Genomic DNA, 23,540 nt, shown 5'->3' with positions numbered 1-23,540 from the left:
ATAACAGTCAATTCCTTCTAAGTTCTCAGGGGAGATGTTATCTTTTGTGGTCAGAGAAACAAGGCTCACACATTGTATTTCATTATATTTGTTGTTCCTCAATTGACAACTTGTAATCTTTCTAACATATTTATGTTGAGAGAATAATATATTGGTTTTTACACTAGTTTATTGACTCATGTCTTGTGTTTTAAATTTTCACAATGTACAGAAGTCAAATAGTCCCATCTAGATATTGCCTGTACCATTGAGATATTGTAACAGAAATCCTGAAATATGATTTCTTGGGTCAGAAAAGGGAAGGAAAACATCGAGTGCACTGAGGTGTAAAGTAGTGAATGCTTACATCATAAGTGCTGGAAAAAAAACACATGAGAATGCTTGTGGTAAAAACATTTGCGCTGCCTATAGCAGCATGCTAGCAAAGAACACATGAGAATGAAGTTTCCAAAATTTTGCTCATTTCAACTGCATTGTGACAATTCCTTTTTTGTTTCTGTCTGTTATGAGAATTTTTTTTCTCAAGCCATTACAGGCTTATTTTTTTCTTTATTTCGCCTGCTGACAATTTTTTTTTCTCAAAATCCTCCATACCCCCCCCCCGAGAAATTAAGTGGTTCTTCCCTAAGTGAGTCCCTGACCTATGCGGGCCAGTGGATTACTTCCTCTGATATGCCTGCCGGTACCATCATTCTTCAGTCGATCAAAGGCGCCTTTCGTACCAAAAAATACACGACAGCCGTAAAAGTGCATCACTGTCAACTTCATAACTATAGAACATGTTAAAATACAAAGTGAAACGTTCACAAAGTAAAAACTGTTCCCAGACCGAGAAACAAGATGGCGTCCGATTCGATTCTTCAACTCAGATTTTGTCCTAGAGTTGTGCGCATGCGCAGACAGTAGCTTTAACGAAAGCGAGTCAAAATCAAGTAAATATAAAATAAAAATGGATAAAAATATTGTTTAAAAATAATACAAGGCATGTATCACCAAATTTTGAACATTTCTGACGGCATTTCAACTATACGAACACCCATGCCAAATATCACAATAATCAAATCAGTGGTTTTGAGGAAAAATTGAAAATAGTGGTTTTCACAAAAAAGCTAAAAAAGTGACTTTAAAATGATTCAATCAAAAAAAGAAAAAGACCGTTTGAGATACATGCCAAAGTGACCACCAGACCAAATTTCAGAAAAAGTTACTGAAGCGTTTCTGAGATACCTGCGTCCACAGCATACGGCCCACTGTATGCAACAACAGAGGCCGCGTCATCACATTAGTACTTTGGGCCAAAGGCCCAAAGGACTAAAAATACCAACCTTCAAGGCATGACAGTACGACTCATGAACTTTTTTTCACAGATAGTTTTGTTGGTTGATTGCCCTTGATGACAACATGCAAACAATTTAACCAAGTCCAGTCACATACACTGATGTATATTTTCAAATAGTTCCTTTATTTCATTCACATGTCACTCTTCTATTTTTACATAAATATCGGTGTTAACTATGTCATTCAGCATTTATGGGAAATTCTACGAAAATAATACCCAGGTATTATGGCCTGGTTACTATTCTTGCATAATTCAATTTACCTCTAATATCTCAACAAACCAAAAACATCAGATACTATTACATTGAGCTATTTTCAATCCTGTCAGGTAAACTGGAATGGCTGTAGTACAGGGTATTCAGTAGTCATTAATGATAATAAAGAAATATGAACATATTATTATTATGAAGAAATATGAAAAAAATAATATTAAAAAACAGAAAATATTAAAATTATTATCATCATTATGAAACACAATTGCACACATTGAATTCCTATGAAAATTACCCAGCCTCTTTCAAAACCTACTCTTTCTTTATGTATATAGTCTATTTCTTTAACAATTTTCATATTTTCCATTTTTCTTTATAAATACAAAATAATAATAATATAATAATAATTTCATATTTCTTTATTATCATTAATGACTACTGAATACCCTAAGGCTGTACTTTCAATGCCCAATGCAGGTAGACTGTTATTTCATACTCTGACTACAGGACTCCTTATGCAACTTCTATTTTGGTGAAAATAGATGCTGAGAGCTCAATATGACTGTCATAGTGATTTCCTAGTCTCTGCTCATTCAGAAATAAATACAAGAAACTCTGGATGTTGATTTAGAGTATCTAAACTTTATTTATGTGATGTTCTGAAATGCAAAATGTTAATATCTTAAAGGAAAGTCAGTGAGATTTTCATCTGCAAGTCTTCAAGCTTACAAGGCATCATAATTTAGTGGGAGGGCGTATTTTCTGCATATGTCAGTGGAAAGGCAGTTATGTACAGCTCTACTTTCCCTCATAATTGTTAGCAATCTCCCGACAGAGATTGTAGCGGCGTGGAAAATTAAAACATAGCTAGGGAGTCTCAGCAGTAGCCACACTAATCTCTGCCACAGGCGACGGTTTTCACCAACTTTTTGGGTATTCAATGTATTATTTGTCTTTTTTATATATAATACTTTGAACCAAAAAATTTAAATATCAATAATACACTAGTTTCAATATTGATACTTGATTCCGTGAACACTTGCAAAACATAGACCTTGCTCTAGGTTACATGGATGTGAATCGATGATTCAAAATGTATGCCCCAACGGCTGTCAGCTTTGCAGACGCGATTTTCAAAGTTTTAGCAGATTATTTATTATTTTTACTTGTGTATGTATTATTTTTAAAAGTGTGCAGAAATTGCGATCTCTAGCTAGATAGCTCCTATCAAAATCTGCTATTTTCGCCACATTTAAACAGCTGGGCATGCACAGGACTGAAAGAAGTTTAGAATATTCAAATTGTCCTGCAGCAGAGATCGGTGGGGGGCGTGTGGTCAACGACTTGGAAACCCTCTAGCTTGGTTTGAATTATCCACACAGAGCTGCTGCCCCTAAGCCCTTTAATCTCTGTGTGGAGATTGAATTGTTGGGTAAATGTCAAAAATCGGTAAAATCAGTATGTATCACCTCATGGACTTAGAGATATAGATAATGATGCAATCCCCCCATTTAATTTTATACTTTACCCATTTTATGAATAAATACCCAGGGCGCATTATCAGAAAACTCCATTAAGACTTAGAAGATTAGATCTGTAGAAATGTATTGATCACAGCTAGCGACTTATCTGTCAGGATGTGTACACTAAGGGAGCCCTTACTTGTATTAGGGAGGCCAACTGAAATTTTGAAATGTTCAATCTGCATTTTAATTAATGTAGTTTTTTAGATTTCAATGAGAGAAGCTAAACATTTTTTTAATTTTCGAAATTGGATGAACGGTTACAATTTTATAGCTTTTTAAAACATTCACTTTTACTCTTTCTGTAGAAAGACAATACATATAATAACAATGGGAACAATGGGACAAAAATGAAGGAGTTTTAGCTGAAATTTACAGTAAATTTGCTGTAACTTTGTTAATAAAACATCTTTTTGTACCAAATTTGGCATGGAGATAGATTTCAATGGCACACACAAATGTATCCTAAAATTACGCGATTACGATGGTGGCCATATTGGATTTATCCATGGCAACTGATGAACGACACTTAACGAGAAATGACAAAATGAAAATATTAAGCTCAAATGGCATAAGTGATATATCAAATTGAATGTCTTTTTGAGCTGATGACACTTTTGAATAGCTCTACTGCATTAAAACTACCTACAAAAAGTATTTTATCCAAATAAAGGCTTTCAAAACATCACCACTGGGGCCATGTGGAGTTTTGACATTATTTGGTAAAGGCTTCTTCAATTTTATCAGTTTCTGAACAATTTGAAACTTAGAATTTAATTTAAGGATTATTGGTTAAAACCATGTTCCAAAATTATTGATCATCTTTAAAATTCAGGAGTAAATTGAATGAGAAGTCGATGTTTGGAGGTGCTAAAAATTGCATACTTGTCATGGTAAAGTTATCAGCAACTAAGATGGTCTCATCATACCACCTGTCAGACATGCAAATTTCCTTTGTTACAAATATTTAAAAAAATCGATACCCTTTCTTTTGCCAACACAGATGCAACTTATTCCCTTAGTTTCCTTGAAAATATTGTGTATGTCGACAAAATCACAAAATTGCTATCTCCTCTGCGCAAAAGGGATTGATCTTCTCATTATTCACCGTGAGAAATTAGAGAATTATGATTATCAAAACTATGGTCCCAGAATTTTGATATATGGACCGAGCTGTTCTGTGTACAGAAGAAATTTGCTCCAGTTCAATGAGTGATCTCCGTGTGTACGGATCATGGAGAATTGTGGGTAGCCTCACTTACTGTGAAGCGTGGTCAATATCTCCGTCAATAAATACGTGAGCTGTTCAAAATTTCTCATTTTTCTAGCAAAAATTCAAAAGAAATAATGATAAACTGCGTACTAGAGGACGTTTCACTGAGAGTTGGTCGGGTTAGGTCTCGGAAAAATCGCTCTCAATTTTTTGTCTCGGATTTGGTCATATACACTGCCCTATGTTGGTGAAGAACCTTATATCGCGAGAAAGAGCGAGATCTGGGCTTTCAAATGAGTATTCGATGTAAGGGATGTTTTGATTGGCTCACCTTCAAAAATGCGTTTCAAAATCAGCGATGTAAATATTAGGTGCTGCCATGTTTCAGATCGCCGTTCCCGGTACCGTTTCTAGCTCAATTTTGCAGTTTATTCAAAAAGTAAGTAGTTCATATAAAGAAATAAAAACATATGAGAGAATAGATGCATTTTTAATTTTTAGCCTCATGTATTTTTTCCACAATTTTCTTTCCCGTTATCGATGTTTTTCAATTTTGAACATGACTAAGTCACTGGTGATTGAGTGTCAATTCAGCACGTCCAGGGCGACCTGCTGGCCTCCCTACTTGTGTATTTTTTTAACACACTCTTTGCATTCATACAGTTTGACACTGAAGTTGGTGAATCTGTGCTCCCTAAGACAGCCCTTAATTGTACGGTATGTTTTACCGCAATATTTGCATTCACATGGTTTGACATTGCAATGGGTCAATATGTGCTCCCTACGTTGGTACACATGTGTGAATGTTTTACCACACTCTTTGCATTCATATGGTTTGACATCCAAATTGGTGAAAATGTGCTCTCTAAGACGGCCCTTAATTGTGAATATATTAAACACAATCTTAGCATTCATAACGCCTGAGGTCTGAATGGGTCAATCTGTGCTCACTAAGACTGCTCTTTAGTGTGAATGTTTTACCACACACTTCACACTCATATAGTTTGAGGTTTGAATGGATGAAATTGTCTCTCATAAGAGTGTTCTTCCGTGGACATGATTTACGACACTCTTTGCATTGCTAAGTAAAAACGCAGCAAGACTACAGATCGTAGCTGTATCAGTGTATGGCATAGTGGTACCACGATAACTGAAACCGCTGTGGAAACATCGCGTAGTAAACTTGTCATTATGGATTGTTGCGGTGCAAAATATCAAAACACATTAAAAACTATATAACATAATACAACATGAGCTTGTGGTGTCCATCTGTGCTCCCAAAGATATCCCTTACTTATGAAAGTTTTACCACAATCTTTGCATTCATACAGCCTGAATGGGTCAATCTGTGCTTCCTACAAGTGCTTCTATCTTTGAAAGCTTCACCACATACTTCACACTCATATGGTCTGAGACCAGAATGGATCAAATTGTGGTGCCTAAGTTGGCCCATATGTACAAATGATTTACCACACTCTTTGCATTCATACGGTTTGAGGCCTGAATGGATCAGTGTGTGCCTCCTAAGAGTGCTTCTATCTTTGAATGTTTTACAACACACTTCACACTCATATGGTCTGAGGTTGGAATGAACCAATTCTGCACACTAAGACTACTCTTTTGTTTGAATGTTTTACCACACTCTTTGCATTCATACAGTTTTGAGGCCTGAATGGATCAGTGTGTGCCTCCTAAGAGTGCTTCTATCTTTGAATGTTTTACAACACACTTCACACTCATATGGTCTGAGGTTTGAATGAACCACATTGTGCTTACTAAGAGTACTCTTTTGCTTAAATTTTTTACCACACTTTTTGCATTCATACCGCCTGAGGTCTGAATGGGTCAATCTGTGCTCACTAAGATTTCTGTTTAGTGTGAATGTTTTACCACACACTTCACACTCATATGGTCTGAGGTTGGAATGGACCAAATTGTGCCTACGAAGGGCCCTCATTTGTGTAAATGTTTTACCACACACTTTGCATTCATAGCGCCTGAGGCCTGAATGGATCAATCTGTGCTCACTAAGAGTGCTCTTCCGTGTGAATGTTTTACCACACACTTCACACTCATATGGTCTGAGGTTTGAATGAATCAAATTGTGGTGCCTAAGTTGCTCCATACGTACGAATGAGTTACCACACTCTTTGCATTCATACGGTTTGAGGCCTGAATGGATCAATCTGTGCTTTTTAAGATTGCCTCTATCTTTGAATGATTTACCACACACTTCACACTCATATGGTCTGAGGTTGGAATGAACCACATTGTGCACACTAAGACTACTCTTGTGCTTGAATGTTTTACCACACTCTTTGCATTCATACTGCCTGAGGTCTGAATGGATCAATCTGTGCTTTTTAAGATTGCCTCTATCTTTGAATGATTTACCACACACTTCACACTCACATGGTCTGAGGTTGGAATGAACCAAATTGTGCACACTAAGACTACTCTTGTGTTTGAATGTTTTACCACACTCTTTGCATTCATACTGCCTGAGGTCTGAATGGGTCAATCTGTGCTCACTAAGATTTATCTTTAGTGTGAATGTTTTACCACACACTTCACACTCATATGGTCTGAGACCAGAATGGATCAAATTGTGGTACCTAAGTTGGTCCATACGTACAAATGATTTTCCACACTCTTTGCATTCATACGGTTTGAGGCCTGAATGGATCAATCTGTGCTTCCTAAGATTGCTTCTATCTTTGAATGATTTACCACATACTTCACACTCATAGGGTCTGAGGTTTGAATGAACCAAGTTGTGCTTACCAAGATTACTCTTTTGTGTGAATGTTTTACCACACTCTTTGCATTCATACGGTCTGAGGCCTGAATGGGTCAATCTGTGCTTCCTAAGAATGTCCTCTTGTGTGAATGTTTCACCACAATCCGTATATGCATGTGGTCTGTTCTTTCTTTCAACATTGCCATTCAGTGCACTTTTCCAAACTAATGTTGTACCACTTTCTGTAGAGAAATAAGACTCTTGTATTTGCAATGGGCAATCCTTCACAACCCTTGTTTTCCAATCACCTCTTTCACACTCCTGGCTCTCATTACTGCGTACCTGTACCAGTGCATTCTGTGAGTTATTTTCATCTTTATTCGTATCACTCTCAGACAAACTGATGAAATCTTTGTCCTCTGTAGATTGGTTGTCAACGTGGTCATGCTGTGCAGTAAAGTCTTCTCTTTCCTTTTCTGTGTTAAGGCTGCCATACTCCAAAGTGACATGACCATTCTGGACAAGACTCTGTATTACCATTGTTGCCTCTGTTTGTAGATAGAAGGGTATAGAAAAGTGTATTATAGCAATATTTTTACAAGGATTGAGTTAGGACAGTTCAATTCAGTAAATTAAGAGTTTTAATGATTATTCTAAAAGCAATTGACAAAACTTCAAAATTTTAACGTTAACAGATTAATAACTTTATCACATGGAATAAGTCAAAGAGGATATGTATATTGCATTCTATATATGTATGTATACAGGGCTCGAAAATTCTCGTTGCCCGACGCCCGTGACAAGTGAATTTTGAGTTCGGGCAAGCGAAAATAACATTCTCTTAGCCCGACGGACAAGTGAATTCCAATGGGGCCATTGCATGACAGTACGTACGCGCTGCCACTCTCTAGCTCTTTAGAGTGTACTGCTTTCGATACGGCCGGCTGATAAAATAGCTCTGTTCTACTTGGTTATAAAATGGCAAAATATTGACGTCTTTGCATGCTCTTATGTTTTTTCTTCTCATGAAATCATGTCACGATGCCTCCTCAACAGAAAACTACAGCGTACAATCATGGACGTATTACGACCATGAATAAACTGAGGCTTGGCTTTGCCTCCGTGAGTCCCACGTACGGTCGTCTATAGTCCAAGTTTTACCTACTTTGCTTGAATCAAAATTTGACCTGCAATTACTCAGTTTTATAGTAAAAACCATTATTTCAAAGGAAACTTTCACAAAAAGAGTCATAATACAAGGGAAAAGGAGAAAAACTTGAGGTTTCCTGAAAGGTCAAATCTGGGTCATCTTATGTGATGTCATGAATGAAGACCCCATAAGTACACAATTATGGTTCAAAAGAAACCACCTAGGGAGGTCCAATAGGTACTGTGCTAAATGGCATTTAGCTTGACTGTAGTTATGGCAAAGGGAAATTGTCAACAGTAGTTGCAGTAAGCATATCCATTTCAAATCATCACATTTTAGAGCTGCAATTTTTGCATGGTTCCTTAACATCAAAGCAACAATTCAAAAGTAAAACAATTAAAATTATCCATTTGGACTATTTCAAACTGCTTTACATTTTACAAGAAATGATGTGATTCTGAATGATTTTAATATTTCTGCAGATTCCTCCAGTCTAATGATGTAACAGTGAACATCACCAGACATTTCTTGATGATATCAAAATATCAAATGAAAATGTTCCTGGGCTACAATGTTATCATTATCATTAAAATATTATTATTACTCTTAAAAATATTGGGAAATGAATTGAACAATATCACTGTGTTTTGTTTTAAAGGATTTGGGTCTGACCCATTTTGTCTCAAGAAAAATACTTATGCTGAAGATGATATTGAGCCTGCTTGATCACACCTATGACACAACACCACAAAACTTGTATCTACACTGCCACTATGCTACCGAATGCTTTCTTCAGTATGGAAAATTTGTATTTGTGTGGCTAACAAAATTTGCGTCATGACTTAGAGACTGCATAAATGTGCCACATAAGGAACTTGTAGTGTATATCATCAGTTGTCATACTGTGAACACTGACTGAATGCTGCAGAAGTATTCTGTATCTGTGGTAATATAACGGTACACTTCACAGTGCTACCTGATTTTTAGAATTGCCACCTAATCATTTCTTGTGGCAAAAGTTACCACCAAAAATGAAAAAGTATTTCAATCCCTTTAATGTCATAAAAAACACAGATAATTAATGTAAAAAAATACCACAATTATACGGTGTCGCTCAAATTTGATCAGAATTGGTATAAACCAGTATGGGTTACCAATGATCAACAATAAATGTTGTTTCTATCTGTTCAGTGGAGGAAAATTCTATGTTGATGTTATGGCAATGATTTCTGCACAGTACAACCAGAAAAACCACACGAAATATTTAAACCAGAAAAACAGGAATGACAAAAGTAATTAAGGTCTGAAACTTTAGGTACTGGAGGTCAACTTTAGCAACATGCATAGCAGAAACAAGCCCCTCTTAGTTTGAGTATAGACGGTCTTCGCCCCTTCTACTGTCTATGGTTTCATCAGGTCTGTTAATGTGTACCAGTTCATAAACAATGACAGGAAATGAGTCAAGATCAGTGGAGTTGGCCTGTTTCTTACTGGCCTGCACATTTGCAGGATTTCACTTTTTCTTACCTCATTTGCACATTTTTGACACTGATGTGTTCATTTGAACAAAATCACATCTCAACCCTACATCTACCTGTAAACAAATACTGAGATGGTAGCTTTGGCGGTATGGGAGCCTTTGTGTGTGACGGACATACATCCGCACATACCCACAAATATACAGACATACAGACATGCAAATCAGATGCAAATGAACTGATTCAGCTTATACGATAACCTCACATTGGTACACCAAATGTGAGCTAAACAACAAGAAATATTTTAACCAGAAAAACAAGATTGACAAAAGTAATTAAGGTCTAACTTTAGGTACTGGAGGTCAACTTTAGCAACATGTATAGCAGAAACAAGCCCCTCTTAGTTTAGTATAAACGGTCTTCCCCCATCTACTGTCTACGGTTGCAGCTGGTCTGTTAATATGTAACAGTTCATAAACAATAACAGGAAATGAGTCAAGATCAGTGGAGTTTGCCTGTTTCTCACTGGCATGTCCTGCACATTTGCAGGATTTCACTTTTTCTTACCTCATTTGCACATTTTTGACACTGATGTGTTCATTTGGACAAATTCACATCTCAACCCCTACATCTACCTGTACACCAAATACTGAGATGGTAGCTTTGGTGGTATGGGAGCCTTTGTGTGTGACGGACATACATCCGCACATACCCACAAATATACAGACATACAGACATGCAAATCAGATGCAAATGAACTGATTCAGCTTATACGATAACCTCACATTGGTACACCAAATGTGAGCTAAAAACTAAACAAATACTTCTTTAATAAAACTAAATGATACCGAAAGTTTCACGTGGGCACAATTTGACACAACACTGGTGGCCTGTTGATTTACTATGATTTACTATGATTGCCATGGCAAGAAAGGGAAGGAAGCCTTAAAGGCTTATATAATCCCTCATTCTGTTAATATGCTGGTCCAGTCTTATTTTAAAGTCCCACACAGTTTTGGCTTGAATAACATGCTCAGGTAAGTCATTCCAGTGGGAAACAGTCCGTTGAGTGAAAAAATATTTCCTAGTGTCCAATCTGACGGTTGATTTGCCGCCAGGTATTTTTCTTAATTGGTAAGAGAAAAAAAAACAAAAAACATCAGGTACCAGGTCATGACGACACACAATGACGCTGTACTGTTGTTGTTTTATTGAAATACATTACATGTTCACCAAAAATTGAATTTATCCCCATTAAGACCTACTATGGGTCACTGTGTCCCCATGCTAGCAAAAGCTGGCTGAAACACTGTGCATGTATACATTACATAAGATATTATTTTGATACACAGAATAAGGACACAAATTTATCAGTAAGTTACAGCTACTGTTTCTTTACAATGACATTAATAAAACCATACACATTTACTCCTTAAATCATCTGAAATTCAGGGCAAGTGAATTTTTCTTCCGGACAAGTGGAATTGAAAATTCACTTGCCCTATGGCAAGTGAATTTAAAAAAAAATTCGAGCCCTGGTATATAATAATTATATATGCATACTTATGGCAGACTTAATATAAATGATAGACAGTGTATACTCCAGGTTTCTCTCATATCACAATAGAAATTGTCCTCCCTGCTTGAAAATCTGGGAGGGAACCAACAAAACAGTATGCTAATTAGTTATGCAAATGAGGTTTCAGCCATACAAATCTTAGTGACACATACAGATACTGGCAGATATTGCAGATACCGCCCTGTTTAATCCCTGGAAAACACCAAAATGCTACATGTACTTGTATGTAATTCAACCAGTATCCCATAACAACATTATCAAACATGTATGCTAGCATAGCAGATGTGAACAAGCCTGCAATGCTGGCACAATGACAGATCATGTACACTCACCACTGCTATATCAACACACATGAAACCCTCATATACCTTACCTGCTATAGATGATATGTTGTCCTGATTTTTCTGACATATGGTGCTTGAAAGACTCTCAAACGATTTTCCTAACACATGTAGTTGGTCAAACTGTCTTGCAGCTTTACAAATTGCTGAACATTCTGAGAAAATAAAGAACACATCACTTACATATTAAGCCACGCAGAATTGATGTATCATGACTGCATATGGCAGTAAAATTCATTTGGGTCAAATGTACTGTGTCAGACACTTGCATACATCTCAAGCCTCACATACAACTGAGGTAAAGTACTGGAGATACCTTATGATTCATTACGATTTTTACCATCACTGCATTGTGGTGTGATTTTCCTTGTTGCTGTTTGATATTTACATCCTATCACTTATTTGTCATTAAAAATTCACATACATTTATTGTATGAGGAAAACTATGGTAGAATTTTATTTGTAGGGTACCCTCCAGCTGTGATGTCATTTATTTTTAAATTTTCGACCAATAGCCGCGACCGCAGTTCAACTGTTGGTACTTACTGGCTGCAGTACTGTAGCTCGAGGTTTTGCCTGGGTATAGGGGTTGGACCGCAAAACTAGATTTGCATTCCAACCCAAATACCCAGGCAAAACCTTGACCTACAGATGTACAGAGTAGGTATTGCGAGAGTGTACGGCTTCGGCTACGCTGCCTCGCAAGTCGCGAGTTGGTAAGTGACGCGACGTAGCCAAAGCCGGGCACTTTCGCCATAGCTACTCCGTTCTTAGCTCCATGGTACAAGCATCTATTAGACAGAAGAGGCGAGAAACCATATATTACTTCACAAATGGACACATTCTGTAATCTTCGATAGACCGATGGGGACTTATTTAATGGGCTGACATACATGGTGGAGTAAATACCTTTAGGACTGAAGAGAATGTCACATGTATATCTGCCACTGGAGACAGTGTTGTAACTGGTCTGATACTCTCGAGCCCGAAGAGTAGCGCTGTTATTGTTCATTATTCCCGACGATATCATCTTCATACAACGATTCCTGTCGCACAAACCCTAAAACAACGTGGAAACACTCAGGAAATGTAACCACAGGTGAAAATTACAGAAGAAATGGCGATTTTCAGCCTCGGTATGCTGCTAGCCTAAGCTGCTACCTGTTGAAGAGGACCAATTCAAACGTTTGACCTTTGACCTTCGAACTAAACCTATAAAAATATCATTGTTGGGGGCGCTTTTCGCTGATAGGCTTATGGCTGCCTGAGTCATCCTGTAAACTGTTCCTCTATGGATGAATACATTATGTTTCGCAAATAAGATGATAAACAGAGCTGAGAGAATTTTATTCCAAAGTTTTCAAGCCTTGTAAGACTTGAAGGAGAAGGGTTCGTCCTGGAAGAATTTATATGATGATCTTTTTAGTTGAATAACTTTTTTTTTTCCCCCAGATAAGTGTAATTTTGTTCAAACACTTGACACATTCACAAATAAGTAGATTTGTTTTATTTATCACGTTTTGGAAAAAATTATCTTTGTCAAAAAGTTGCTGCGTCCTGAACGCATCTACATGATGATATGGATTTTTATTTTGATATTTCTCTTTCGCTTCTTTCAGTAAAATGATTAATTTTTTCTGACAAGTTGCATTGTAATGTCAGTCATTTGCTCGACCATTCATATTTATGTAGATTTGTTCCATTCGCCCCTTTGTTGGAATAAGTTTTTTCAAAAAAGAGGCTTGCTTGCTGGCATGCTGCAGTATGAGTTACATAATCCATAACATTATTCGGCTAAACATTTCTTCCAGAAATCAAGAAATGTCGAAATAGGCAAATTTCATTATTTCACTGTTTCACACGACCATTTCCATTAACAGTGGACCAAATTTCAATCTTCGAGTTTAGATTTTTCTGAATGCTATATTTCTGAATTAAGAATAACACGTTCAGGATGGTAGCTTTATCAACCAATCTTATCTTTAATCAATAAATGCACATAAAAAATTACAAATGGAGTCAATCTGATTAAAATCAGATGTAGAGTATGATGACCTCTGTACTTGTGCGGTATTCTCTTGCTGTCGCCTCTGAGAGGTAGATTCTGTGTGTGAAAAACGTGCAAAAATGCTGAGTCAGCAGATTTTCTTAGCATGATTTGTATGTCATGGTGTGCATTTAAAGTCAGTAGTATTGTCAGCTAACCCTTGTTTCTTCCCTGTTCACAAACCATTTGTAAGAGAATGTTTTAGAAATCTACACTGAAAGGAAATAACACTGATTCAGTTTCAATCAGCTCCCTTTATCTTTGAGTGAAAAGTATTTGTATATTAAAAATCCACAGAAAACCTCAGCCTCCAACCAAATCTTACTCCATGAACTTGAGCCCTTTTTAACTCGGTGCTGGTGACATAGGTGCCCACCTGATATATTCACGTCGATGACACAGGACAAAAAATACCAACCTTTCAGGCATGACACGACTCATGAACTTTTTTCACAGATAGTTTTGTTGGTTGATTGCCCTTGATAAAAATATGCAAACAAACCAAGTCCAGTCACATACACTGATGTATATTTTCAAATAGTCCCTTTATTTCATTCACATGTCACTCTTGTATTTTTACATAAATATTTGTGTTTAATATGTCAGTACATAGGTATTGTACAGTATTGTAGGGAAATTCTAAGAAAATAATACCCAGATATCATGGCCTGGTTACAATTCTTGCATAATGTATACCTGATTCAATTTACCTCTAATATCTCGACAAACCAAAAAAATCAGATACTATTACGTTCAACTTTTCAATCCTGTCAGGTAAACTGGAATGGCTGTACTACAGGGTATTCAGTAGTCATTAATGATAATAAAGAAATATGAAAATATTATTATTATTATGAAATATGAAAAAAAATTAATATTAAAGAAAAATGGAAAACATTAAAATTATTGTTATTATTATCATCATCATTATGAAACACAATTGGACACGTTGAATTCCTATAAAAATTACCAAGCCTCTTTCAAAAACTACTCTTTCTATATGTATATAGTCTATTTTCATATTTTCCATATTTCTTTATAATAACAAAATAATAATAATAAATTAATAATTTTCATATTTCTTTATTATCATTAATGACTACTGAATACCCTAAGGCTGTACTTTCACTGCCCAATGCAGGTAGGCCGTATTTTGTACTCTGACTACAGGACTCCTCATTACGGGAAAGCTCCATTAACTTAGGAATACCCTACTTCCCTAGACGATCAATTTCACAGATCAGCCTTTCCTACAATGGCACTACAATAGCACCAGCTGGATTAGATAAACATAACAATGGAACATTGACACCTTGGGGATTAAATGTCTTCTGTTTGTCACCCAAGTTGGTCAGGCAAGGACTCCGGTTTCAGGTACCATGCAAGTTAATGCAGTCTTCCCCTAATGTAATATGCAACTTCTGTATAGGTGAAACTAGATGCTGAGAGCTCAATATGACTGTCATAGTGATTTCCTAGTCTCTGCTCATTTAGAAATAAATACAAGACAATCAGGATGTTGATTTAGAGTATCTACACTTTATTTATGTGATGTTCTGAAATGCAAAATGTTAATATCTTAAAGGAAAGTCAGTGAGATTTTCATCTGCAAGTCTTCAAGCAGATAAGGCATCATAATTCAGTGGGAGGGGCATTTTCTGCATATGTCAGTGGAAAGGCAGTTATATACAGCTCTACTTCCCCTCATAATTGTTAGCAATCTCCCTACAGAGATTGTAGCGGCCTGGAAAATTAAAACATTGCTAGGGAGTCTCAGCAGTAGCCACACTCATCTCTGCCACAGAGGACAGATTTCACCAACTTTTCGGCTGACTCGCAGCGTGTTTGCAAGGTTATATCTGATTGGTCGATTGTCACTATTCACAGCAACTTAGGGAGTTTATTTGTATTATTTCATTATAACGGTACGATTCTGCCAACCAATTGGATAACAGCTTCGAAATCGCTGCGAGTTGGCCCCAACTTTTTGGGTATTCCGCGTTTTTCATGATATACATTATTTGTCTTTTTTACATATACTAGTAATACTTTTAACCAAAAAATTTAGATAAATTAATAATACACTAGTTTCAATATTGATACTTGATTCCATGAACACTTGCAAAATATAGACCTTGCTCTAGGTTACATGGATGTGAATCGATGATTCAAATGTATGCACCAACGGCTGTCAGCTTTGCAGACGCGATTTTCTCAGTTTTAGCAGATTATTTATTATTTTTACTAGTGTATAATGTATTATTTTTCCCAGCGTGCAGAGATTGCGGTCTCTAGCTAGATAGCTCCTATCAAAATCTGCTATTTCCGCCACATTTAAACAGTTGGGCATGCGCAGGACTGAAAGAAGTAGTATGTATCACCTCATGGACTTTGAGACATAGATATGCAATCCCCTATTTAATTTACACTTTACCCATTTTATGAATAAATGCCAAGGCCGCATTATCAGAAAACTCCATTAAGACTTAGAAGATTAGATCTGTAGAAATGTATTGATCACTGCTAGCGACTTATCTGTCAGGATGTGTACACTAAGGGAGCCCTTACTTGTGTATTTTTTTAACACACTCTTTGCATTCACACAGTTTGATACCAAAGTTGGTGAATCTGTGCTCCGTAAGACAACCCTTAATTACCGCAATATTTGCATTCACATGCTTTGACATTGCAATGGGTCAATATGTGCTCCCTAAGTTGGTACTCATGTGTGAATGTTTTACCACACTCTTCATATGGTTTGACATCCAAATTGGTGAAAATGTACTCTCTAAGATAGCCGTTAGTTGTGAAAGTTTTACCAAAATCTTGGCATTCATGGTCTGAGGCCTGAATGGGTCAATCTGTGCCCTGTAAGAGCGCTTCTTTTTTGAATGTTTTACCACATATTTCACACTCACTAAAGTTTGAATGGACCAAAATGTGCATCCTAAGAGAGTCGGTACGTGTGAATGTTTTACCACACTCTTTGCATTCATATGGTTTGAGATCAGAATGGATCAGTCTGCGCCTCCTCAGATTTCTTGTACCTCTGAATGTTGTACCACACACTACACATTACATGGTCTGAGGTTGGAATGGACCAAATTGTGCTTATTAAAGCTGCTCTTTTGTGTGAATGTTGTACCACACACTATGCATTCATATGGTTTAAGACCAGAATGGATGATTCTATGCTCCCTAAGATTGCCCTTACTTTTGAATGTTTTACCACACTCTTTGCATTCATATAGTCTGAGGTTTGAATGGATCAAATTGTGTCTCGTGAATGGAATGGACCAAAATGTGCGTACTAAGACAGTCGCTACGTGCGAATGTTTTACCACACTCTTTGCATTCATATGGTCTGAGACCAGAATGGATGATTCCATGCCTCCTAAGATTGCCCTTACTTTTGAATGTTTTACCACACTCTTTGCATTCATATGGTCTGAGGTTTGAATGGGTCAATCTGTGCTCACTAAGCCTGCTCTTTAGTGTGAATGGTTTACCACACACTACACATTCATATAGTCTGAGGTTTGAATGGATCAAATTGTGTCTCGTAAGACTCTTCTTCCATGTAAATGATTTACCACACTCTTTGCATTCAAATGGTTTAACACCCAAATGGGTCAATCTGTGCTCCAAAAGATAGCCCTTACTTGTGAAAGTTTTACCATAATCTTTGCATTCATACGGACTGAGGCCTAAATGGATCAATCTGTGCCTCCTCAGATTTCCTGCAGTGCTGCATGTTTTACCACATACTTCACACTCATATGGTCTGAGGTTTGAATGGACCAAATTGTGCTGCCTAAGGTGGTCCATGCGTACGAATGTTTTACCACAATCTTTGCATTCATACGGTCTGAGGCCTAAATGGATCGAACTGTGCTTCCTGAGACCTCTTCTATCTTTGAATGTCTTACCACACATTTCACATTCATATGGTCTGAGGTTTGAATGTACCAAATTGTGAACACTAAGACTACTCTTTTGTTTGAATGTTTTACCACACTCTTTGCATTCATACGGTCTGAGGCCTGAATGGGTCAATCTGTGCTGACGAAGAATGTCCTCTTGTCTGAATGTTTCACCCACAATCCGTATATGCATGTGCTCTGTTCTTTCTTTCAACATTGTCATTTAGTGCACATTTCCAAACTAATGTTGTACCACTTTCTGAAGAATGAGACTCTTCTACCATAACATTCTGTGAGTTATTTTCATCATTATTCATGTCACTCTCAGACAAACTGATGAAATCTTTGTCTTCTGTAGATTGGTTGTCAACATGGTCATGCTGTGTAGTAAAGTCTTCTCTATCCTTTTCTGTGTTAAGGCTGCCATACTCTAAGGTGACATGGCCATTCTGGACAAGACTCTGTATTACCATTGTTGCCTCTGTTTGTAGAGTGAAGGGTAAAGAAAAGTGCATTATAGCAATATTTCTTACAAGGGTTGAGTTAGGACAGTTAAATTTGGTAAATTAAGAGTTTTAATGATTATTCTAAAAGCAATTGACAAAACTTCAAAATTTTAACAGATTAATAACTTTATCACATGGAATAAGTCAAAGAGGATACGTATATTGCATTCATGAGGGGAACAGGCAACTGAAGTTGTGAGTTGAAATCTGATTAATCATTTACTGAATTAAAGGTGAAAGACCAGGAAAGGACTGCTTATTGTGGATTCATTAAATAAGAAAAAATAAATGACAATGAAGCAAATGTTATCCTACAGAGAGTACCAGTAATGCTAACTTCATGTATTTTCAGTATTATGCACAGCAGTGGCAATTAATATTTGAGATGACAAATCATTAAATTTACATGATTTTAAAATGAACATGTTGCTCCTGACACTCATGCAAACTTCTTGCATTACAGAAATTTACTTATTAAGGGATGCACTCAAGTAATTTTGAGTAGCTTTTAAGTAGCTCTCATGCATACTTATGGCAGACATAATATAAATGATAGACAGTGTATACTCCAGGTTTTTCTCATATCTCAATAGAGAATTGTCCTCCCTGCTTGAAAATCCTGGAGGGGACCAACAATACAGTATGCTAATTAGTTATGCAAATGAGGTTTCAGCCACACAAACAGGATACTTTTTAGGGGACGTCGATAATAAAAGCTGACGCACGACAAACGTAATTCTTTCATTTAGGGAGGGAGGGGGTTAAAGCTCATTTTGTTTTGTGTGCGTCAAAATCGCATAAGGATTTTCGTCTATTGTTTTCAAGGTGCGACTTTGCAGTGAGAACGCAATACTACCTTCCCATTCATCGACAACAAAATGACCACAAAATATGGAAACAGAAAAGACAACAAAAAGACATAAATTTGAAATAAAACTTGTATGCTTTTTCAACGTGAAACAGGTACGTGAAACATTTTCCTACGTGCAAAATACGTAAAAATTTTCTGTGTCTAAAAAGTGATATGCGTAAAGTGGAGGTTTATTAATTAATCTGCACTTCCGGTATTTTTCATGGGCATCCGGATAGGAGAGGTGCGAGTGGGTTTGTCAGAAACGGCATCATAATACGTCGTTTTACGAAATTGATTTCGCATAAGCACTTACGTTTGAGGGGGAAGGGAGGGGGTTTCAAGTAAAATGAAGGAATTGCGTTTCTTGTGCGTCAGCTTTTATTATCGAAGGCCCCTTAGTGACACATATGGCAGATACTGCCGCTGTCTAATCCCTTGAAAACACCAAAATGCTACATGTACTTGTATGTAATTCAACCAGTATCCAACGACAGCATAATCAAACATCACAGTGTGCTTGTATAACAGATGTGAACAAGCCTGAAATGCTGGCGCAATGACAGATCATGTAAACAACCACTGCTGTATCAACACACATGAAACCCAGCCTCATATAGAGCCTTACCTGCTATAGATGATGTGTCGTCTTGACTTTTCTTACTTGAAAGACACTCAAACGATTTTTCCAACACATGTAGTTGGTCAAACAGTCTTGCAGCTTTACAAATTGCTGAAATTTCTGAGAAAATACAGAACACATCATTTACATATTAAGCCATACAGAATTGATGTATCATGACTGCATATGGCAGTAAAATTCATTTGGGTCAAATGTACTGTGTCAGACACTTGCATACATCTCAAATCATAAACGCAACTACAAAGAACACTGTCCTCCAAGTCTAAATTTGCAGTAACGTAGTTCTTTTACCACCTCTCCATGAATTTGAACTGCTTGTAAAACTTGGCAACCAGTCTCTGTGTGTGTCACCATTGAAACTGATAGCTGCTGTAAAGATATAAACATACTACATGGTAAATTAGTTTACAGACATCTTACTGCGTCACCTGCTGTTTTAGTCTGTCTGATGTTGGCGCAAATTTGTAAAAGTTGACCACTAAAAGGGTAAATATGAGAGCAAACTGACAAACCTAATTAGGTAGTGTATCAATATCCAGCTGTATCTCATCGTCAAAATCATTGGTGCCGTTACTGTAAATCAACCAGTGATCGCGAAGCCTCCTGTACACGTACTGTACGTGTACAGGAGGCTTCGCGATCACTGGTTGATTTAAGTACCTGTGCAAGCATCTATAGACAGAAGAGGAATGAAACCATATATTACTTCACAAATGGACACACTCTGTAATCATCGATAGACCGATGGGGACTACTTTATGGGGTTGACATACATGGTGGAGGTAAATACCTTTAGGACTGAAGAGAATGTCACATGTATATCTGCCACTGGAGACAGTGTTGCTGGTCTGATACTCTCGACCCCGAAGAGTAGCGCTGTTATTGTTCATTATTCCCGACGATGTCATCTTGATACAACGATTCCTGTCGCACAAACCCTAAAACAACGTGGAAACACTCAGGAAATGTAACCACAGGTGAAAATTACAGAAGAAATAGCGATTTTCAGCCTCGGTCAAACGTTTGACCTTTGACGTTCGAACTAAACCTATCAAAATATCATTGTTGGGGGCGCTTTTCGCTGATAGGCTTATGGCTGCCTGAGTCATCCTGTAAACTGTTCCTCTATGGATGAATACATTATGTTTCTCAAATAAGATGATAAACAGAGCTGAGAGAATTTTATTCCAAAGTTTTCAAGCCTTGTAAGACTTGAAGGAGAAGGGTTCGTCCTGGAGGAATTTATATGATGATCTTTTTAGTTGAAGAACTTTTTTTTTTTTCTTTTTCCAGATAAGTGTAATTTTGTTCAAACACTTGACACATTCACAAATAAGTAGATTTGTTTTATTTATCACTTTTTGGAAAAAATTATCTTTTTCAAAAAAAGTTGCTGTGTCCTGAACGCATCTATATGATGATATGGATTTTTATTTTGATATTTCTCTTTCGCTTCTTTTAGTAAAATGATTAATATTTTCTGACAAGTTGCATTGTAATGTCAGTCATGTGCTCGACCATTCATATTTATGTAGATTTGTTCCATTCGCCCCTTTGTTGGAATAAGTTTTTTCAAAAAAGAGGCTTGCTTGCTGGCATGCTGCAGTATGAGTTTACATAATCCATAACATTATTCGGCTAAACATTTCTTCCAGAAATCAAGAAATGTCGAAATAGGCAAATTTCATTATTTCACTGTTTCACACGACCATTTCCATTAACAGTGGACCAAATTTCAATCTTCGAGTTTAGATTTTTCTGAATGCTATATTTCTGAATTAAGAATAACACGTTCAGCATGGTAGCTTTATCAACCAATCTTATCTTTAATCAATAAATGCACACAAAAAATTACAAATGGAGTCAATATGATTAAAATCAGATGTAGAGTATGATGACCTCTGTACTTGTGCGGTATTCTCTTGCTGTCGCCTCTGAGAGGTGACAGAGGTCGCCGTACTCTATATATGATTTTAATCAGATTGAAATGGAGTAAAATGCTCAACTGACACAAATATCTGGTTGTGCAATGTTGACAGCAAATTGAAATGAGAAATTTGCACCACGTGATTCTAACTTTCATTTGTGACATGGGATGAGGTGGGGGGTTCCGATGGATAACAGGTGGTTTAGATTTACAAGATACAACTATAAGATTCTGTGTGTGAAAAACGTGCAAAATGCTGAGTCAGCAGTTTTTCTTAGCATGATTTGTATGTCATGGTGTGCATTTAAAGTCAGTAGTATTGTCAGCTAACCCATGTTTCTTCCCTGTTCACAAAACCATTTGTAAGAGAATGTTTTAGAAATCTACACTGAAAGGAAATAACACTGATTCAGTTTCAAACAGCTCCCTTTATCTTTGAGTGAAAAGTATTTGTATATTAAAAATAGCGTCAATGACACTGTAGCTCCCATCCTGGACTATTTAGTGTTTGTTCTCTGGTCAGATATTTGAACATGTGTGAAAGGGATAAAGTGAATGAAGTGAAAATACTTAAATGAAATGTACTGGAGACAGTGAAATATGTTTAATGTAATTATTCAGAATATAAAATGGAAAAAAACAGAATTAGATATATCGAATACTGTGATACTACCATTAACTCAACAAGTCATTTACAATGACATAGTCCCCACTTGTAATAGGAGTATTAGTCTTGATGGGGCAGGAAAATGTGGTCATTAAGAAGTATCACTGGAGTGTATATGTTGAGATCTATGGGCACATAGGTCTATGTCGTTGTTCCCAATTTGAAACACATGAGGCATGTCTAAGTTATGTGTCTATAATTGGGAAAAAAGATCAGACCTCTAGCAGTATGGGCCAGCCAAGAAATACATATGCGCATTATAAATGAGGTACAAGATGTGACATCTTAAGGTCTAATATCCTATCAAAATTGGAGGGTATAGAACTTGTGGTTACTGAAATATGCATATATATGTATAATCAAGGTCAAAGATCATCGAGGTCACACGACATTTTGAAAAAAAATTATATTGCTAATTAATCCCTATATGCCAAAAAATCAGATCTCTAGCTCTATTCGCTTGCCCAGAATTAGATGTGTATATAATTAATGAGGTAAAGCGTGTGTTGTCATAAGGTCTCCCATCCTACTAAATACAAAGGACATAGCACTTGTGGTTACTTATTTATTGACATAAACATATATTTTAGGTAAAAGGTCATCGAGGTCACATGACATTTGGTCAAAAATTTCTCTCCTATAGTTATCCCTATATACCAAAAATCAGACATCCAGCTCTATTGGCTCGCTCAGAATGAGATATGCGCATAATTATTGACGTACAGTATGTGGCGTCATAAGGTGTCCAATCATACCGAACATGAAGGGTGTAGCACTTGTGGTTACCGAGTTATGGAAAAATATGTATATTTGAGGTCAAAGGTCACCGAGGTCACGTGACATTTTGTCAAAAAATTGTTTTGCTACGTTAATCCTATATACCAAAAATCAGACCTCTAGCTCTATTGGCTCGCTCAAAATTAGATATGTGCATAATTAATGAGGTACAATATGTGGCGTCATAAGCTGTCCCATCATACCATACATGAAGGGTGTAGCACTTGTGGTTACTGAGTTATGGACAAATATGTATATTTGAGGTCAAAGGTCACCGAGGTCACGTGACATTTGTCAAAAAAATTGTATTGCTAAGTTATCCCTATATACCAAAATCAGACCTCTAGCTCTATTGGCTCGCTCAAAATTAGATATGCGCATAATTAATGAGGTACAATATGTGGCGTCATAAGGTGTCCCATCATACCATACATGAAGGCTGTAGCACTTGTGGTTACTGAGTTATGGACAAATATGTATATTTGAGGTCAAAGGTCACCGAGGTCACGTGACATTTTGTCAAAAAAATTGTTTTGCTAAGTTATCCCTATATACCAAAAATCAGACCTCTAGCTCTATTGGCTCGCTCAAAATTAGATATGTGCATAATTAATTAGGTACAATAT

The 23,540-nt window shown here is 36.8% G+C and overlaps 3 protein-coding genes across 3 annotated transcripts in view; all 3 read right to left on the bottom strand.

Moving 5' to 3' along the window:
• LOC139120152 (zinc finger protein 708-like) overlaps positions 1 to 12,767 on the bottom strand; it is a 72,695-nt gene extending 59,928 nt beyond the window's left edge. Inside the window, exon 1 of the mRNA XM_070684312.1 lies at positions 12,484 to 12,767. Within this exon, the coding sequence (XP_070540413.1) occupies positions 12,484 to 12,610 (127 nt within the window). The 5' untranslated portion in view covers positions 12,611 to 12,767. The remainder of the gene's footprint in view (positions 1 to 12,483) is intronic.
• LOC139120145 (zinc finger protein 708-like) lies at positions 516 to 20,607 on the bottom strand. Its single transcript, XM_070684303.1, has 3 exons — positions 20,334 to 20,607; positions 11,607 to 11,729; positions 516 to 7,574 (listed from the first exon to the last, which is right to left on the bottom strand). Exons 1-3 carry the CDS (start codon positions 20,449 to 20,451, stop codon positions 5,938 to 5,940), a joined length of 1,878 nt encoding a protein of 625 aa, XP_070540404.1. The 5' UTR covers positions 20,452 to 20,607; the 3' UTR covers positions 516 to 5,937.
• LOC139120176 (zinc finger protein 154-like) lies at positions 14,171 to 19,645 on the bottom strand. The gene is made up of 3 exons (XM_070684339.1): positions 19,529 to 19,645; positions 16,879 to 18,025; positions 14,171 to 16,710 (listed from the first exon to the last, which is right to left on the bottom strand). Exons 2-3 carry the CDS (start codon positions 17,765 to 17,767, stop codon positions 16,697 to 16,699), a joined length of 903 nt encoding a protein of 300 aa, XP_070540440.1. The 5' UTR covers positions 17,768 to 18,025; positions 19,529 to 19,645; the 3' UTR covers positions 14,171 to 16,696.
• Positions 20,608 to 23,540: the final 2,933 nt, after the last annotated feature.

Source organism: Ptychodera flava, chromosome 2, assembly GCF_041260155.1.
Source record: "Ptychodera flava strain L36383 chromosome 2, AS_Pfla_20210202, whole genome shotgun sequence".
NCBI classification, from domain to species: domain Eukaryota; kingdom Metazoa; phylum Hemichordata; class Enteropneusta; family Ptychoderidae; genus Ptychodera; species Ptychodera flava.
Note: the sequence above shows the minus strand (reverse complement) of the source record. Positions and strands in the feature narration are given on the sequence as shown.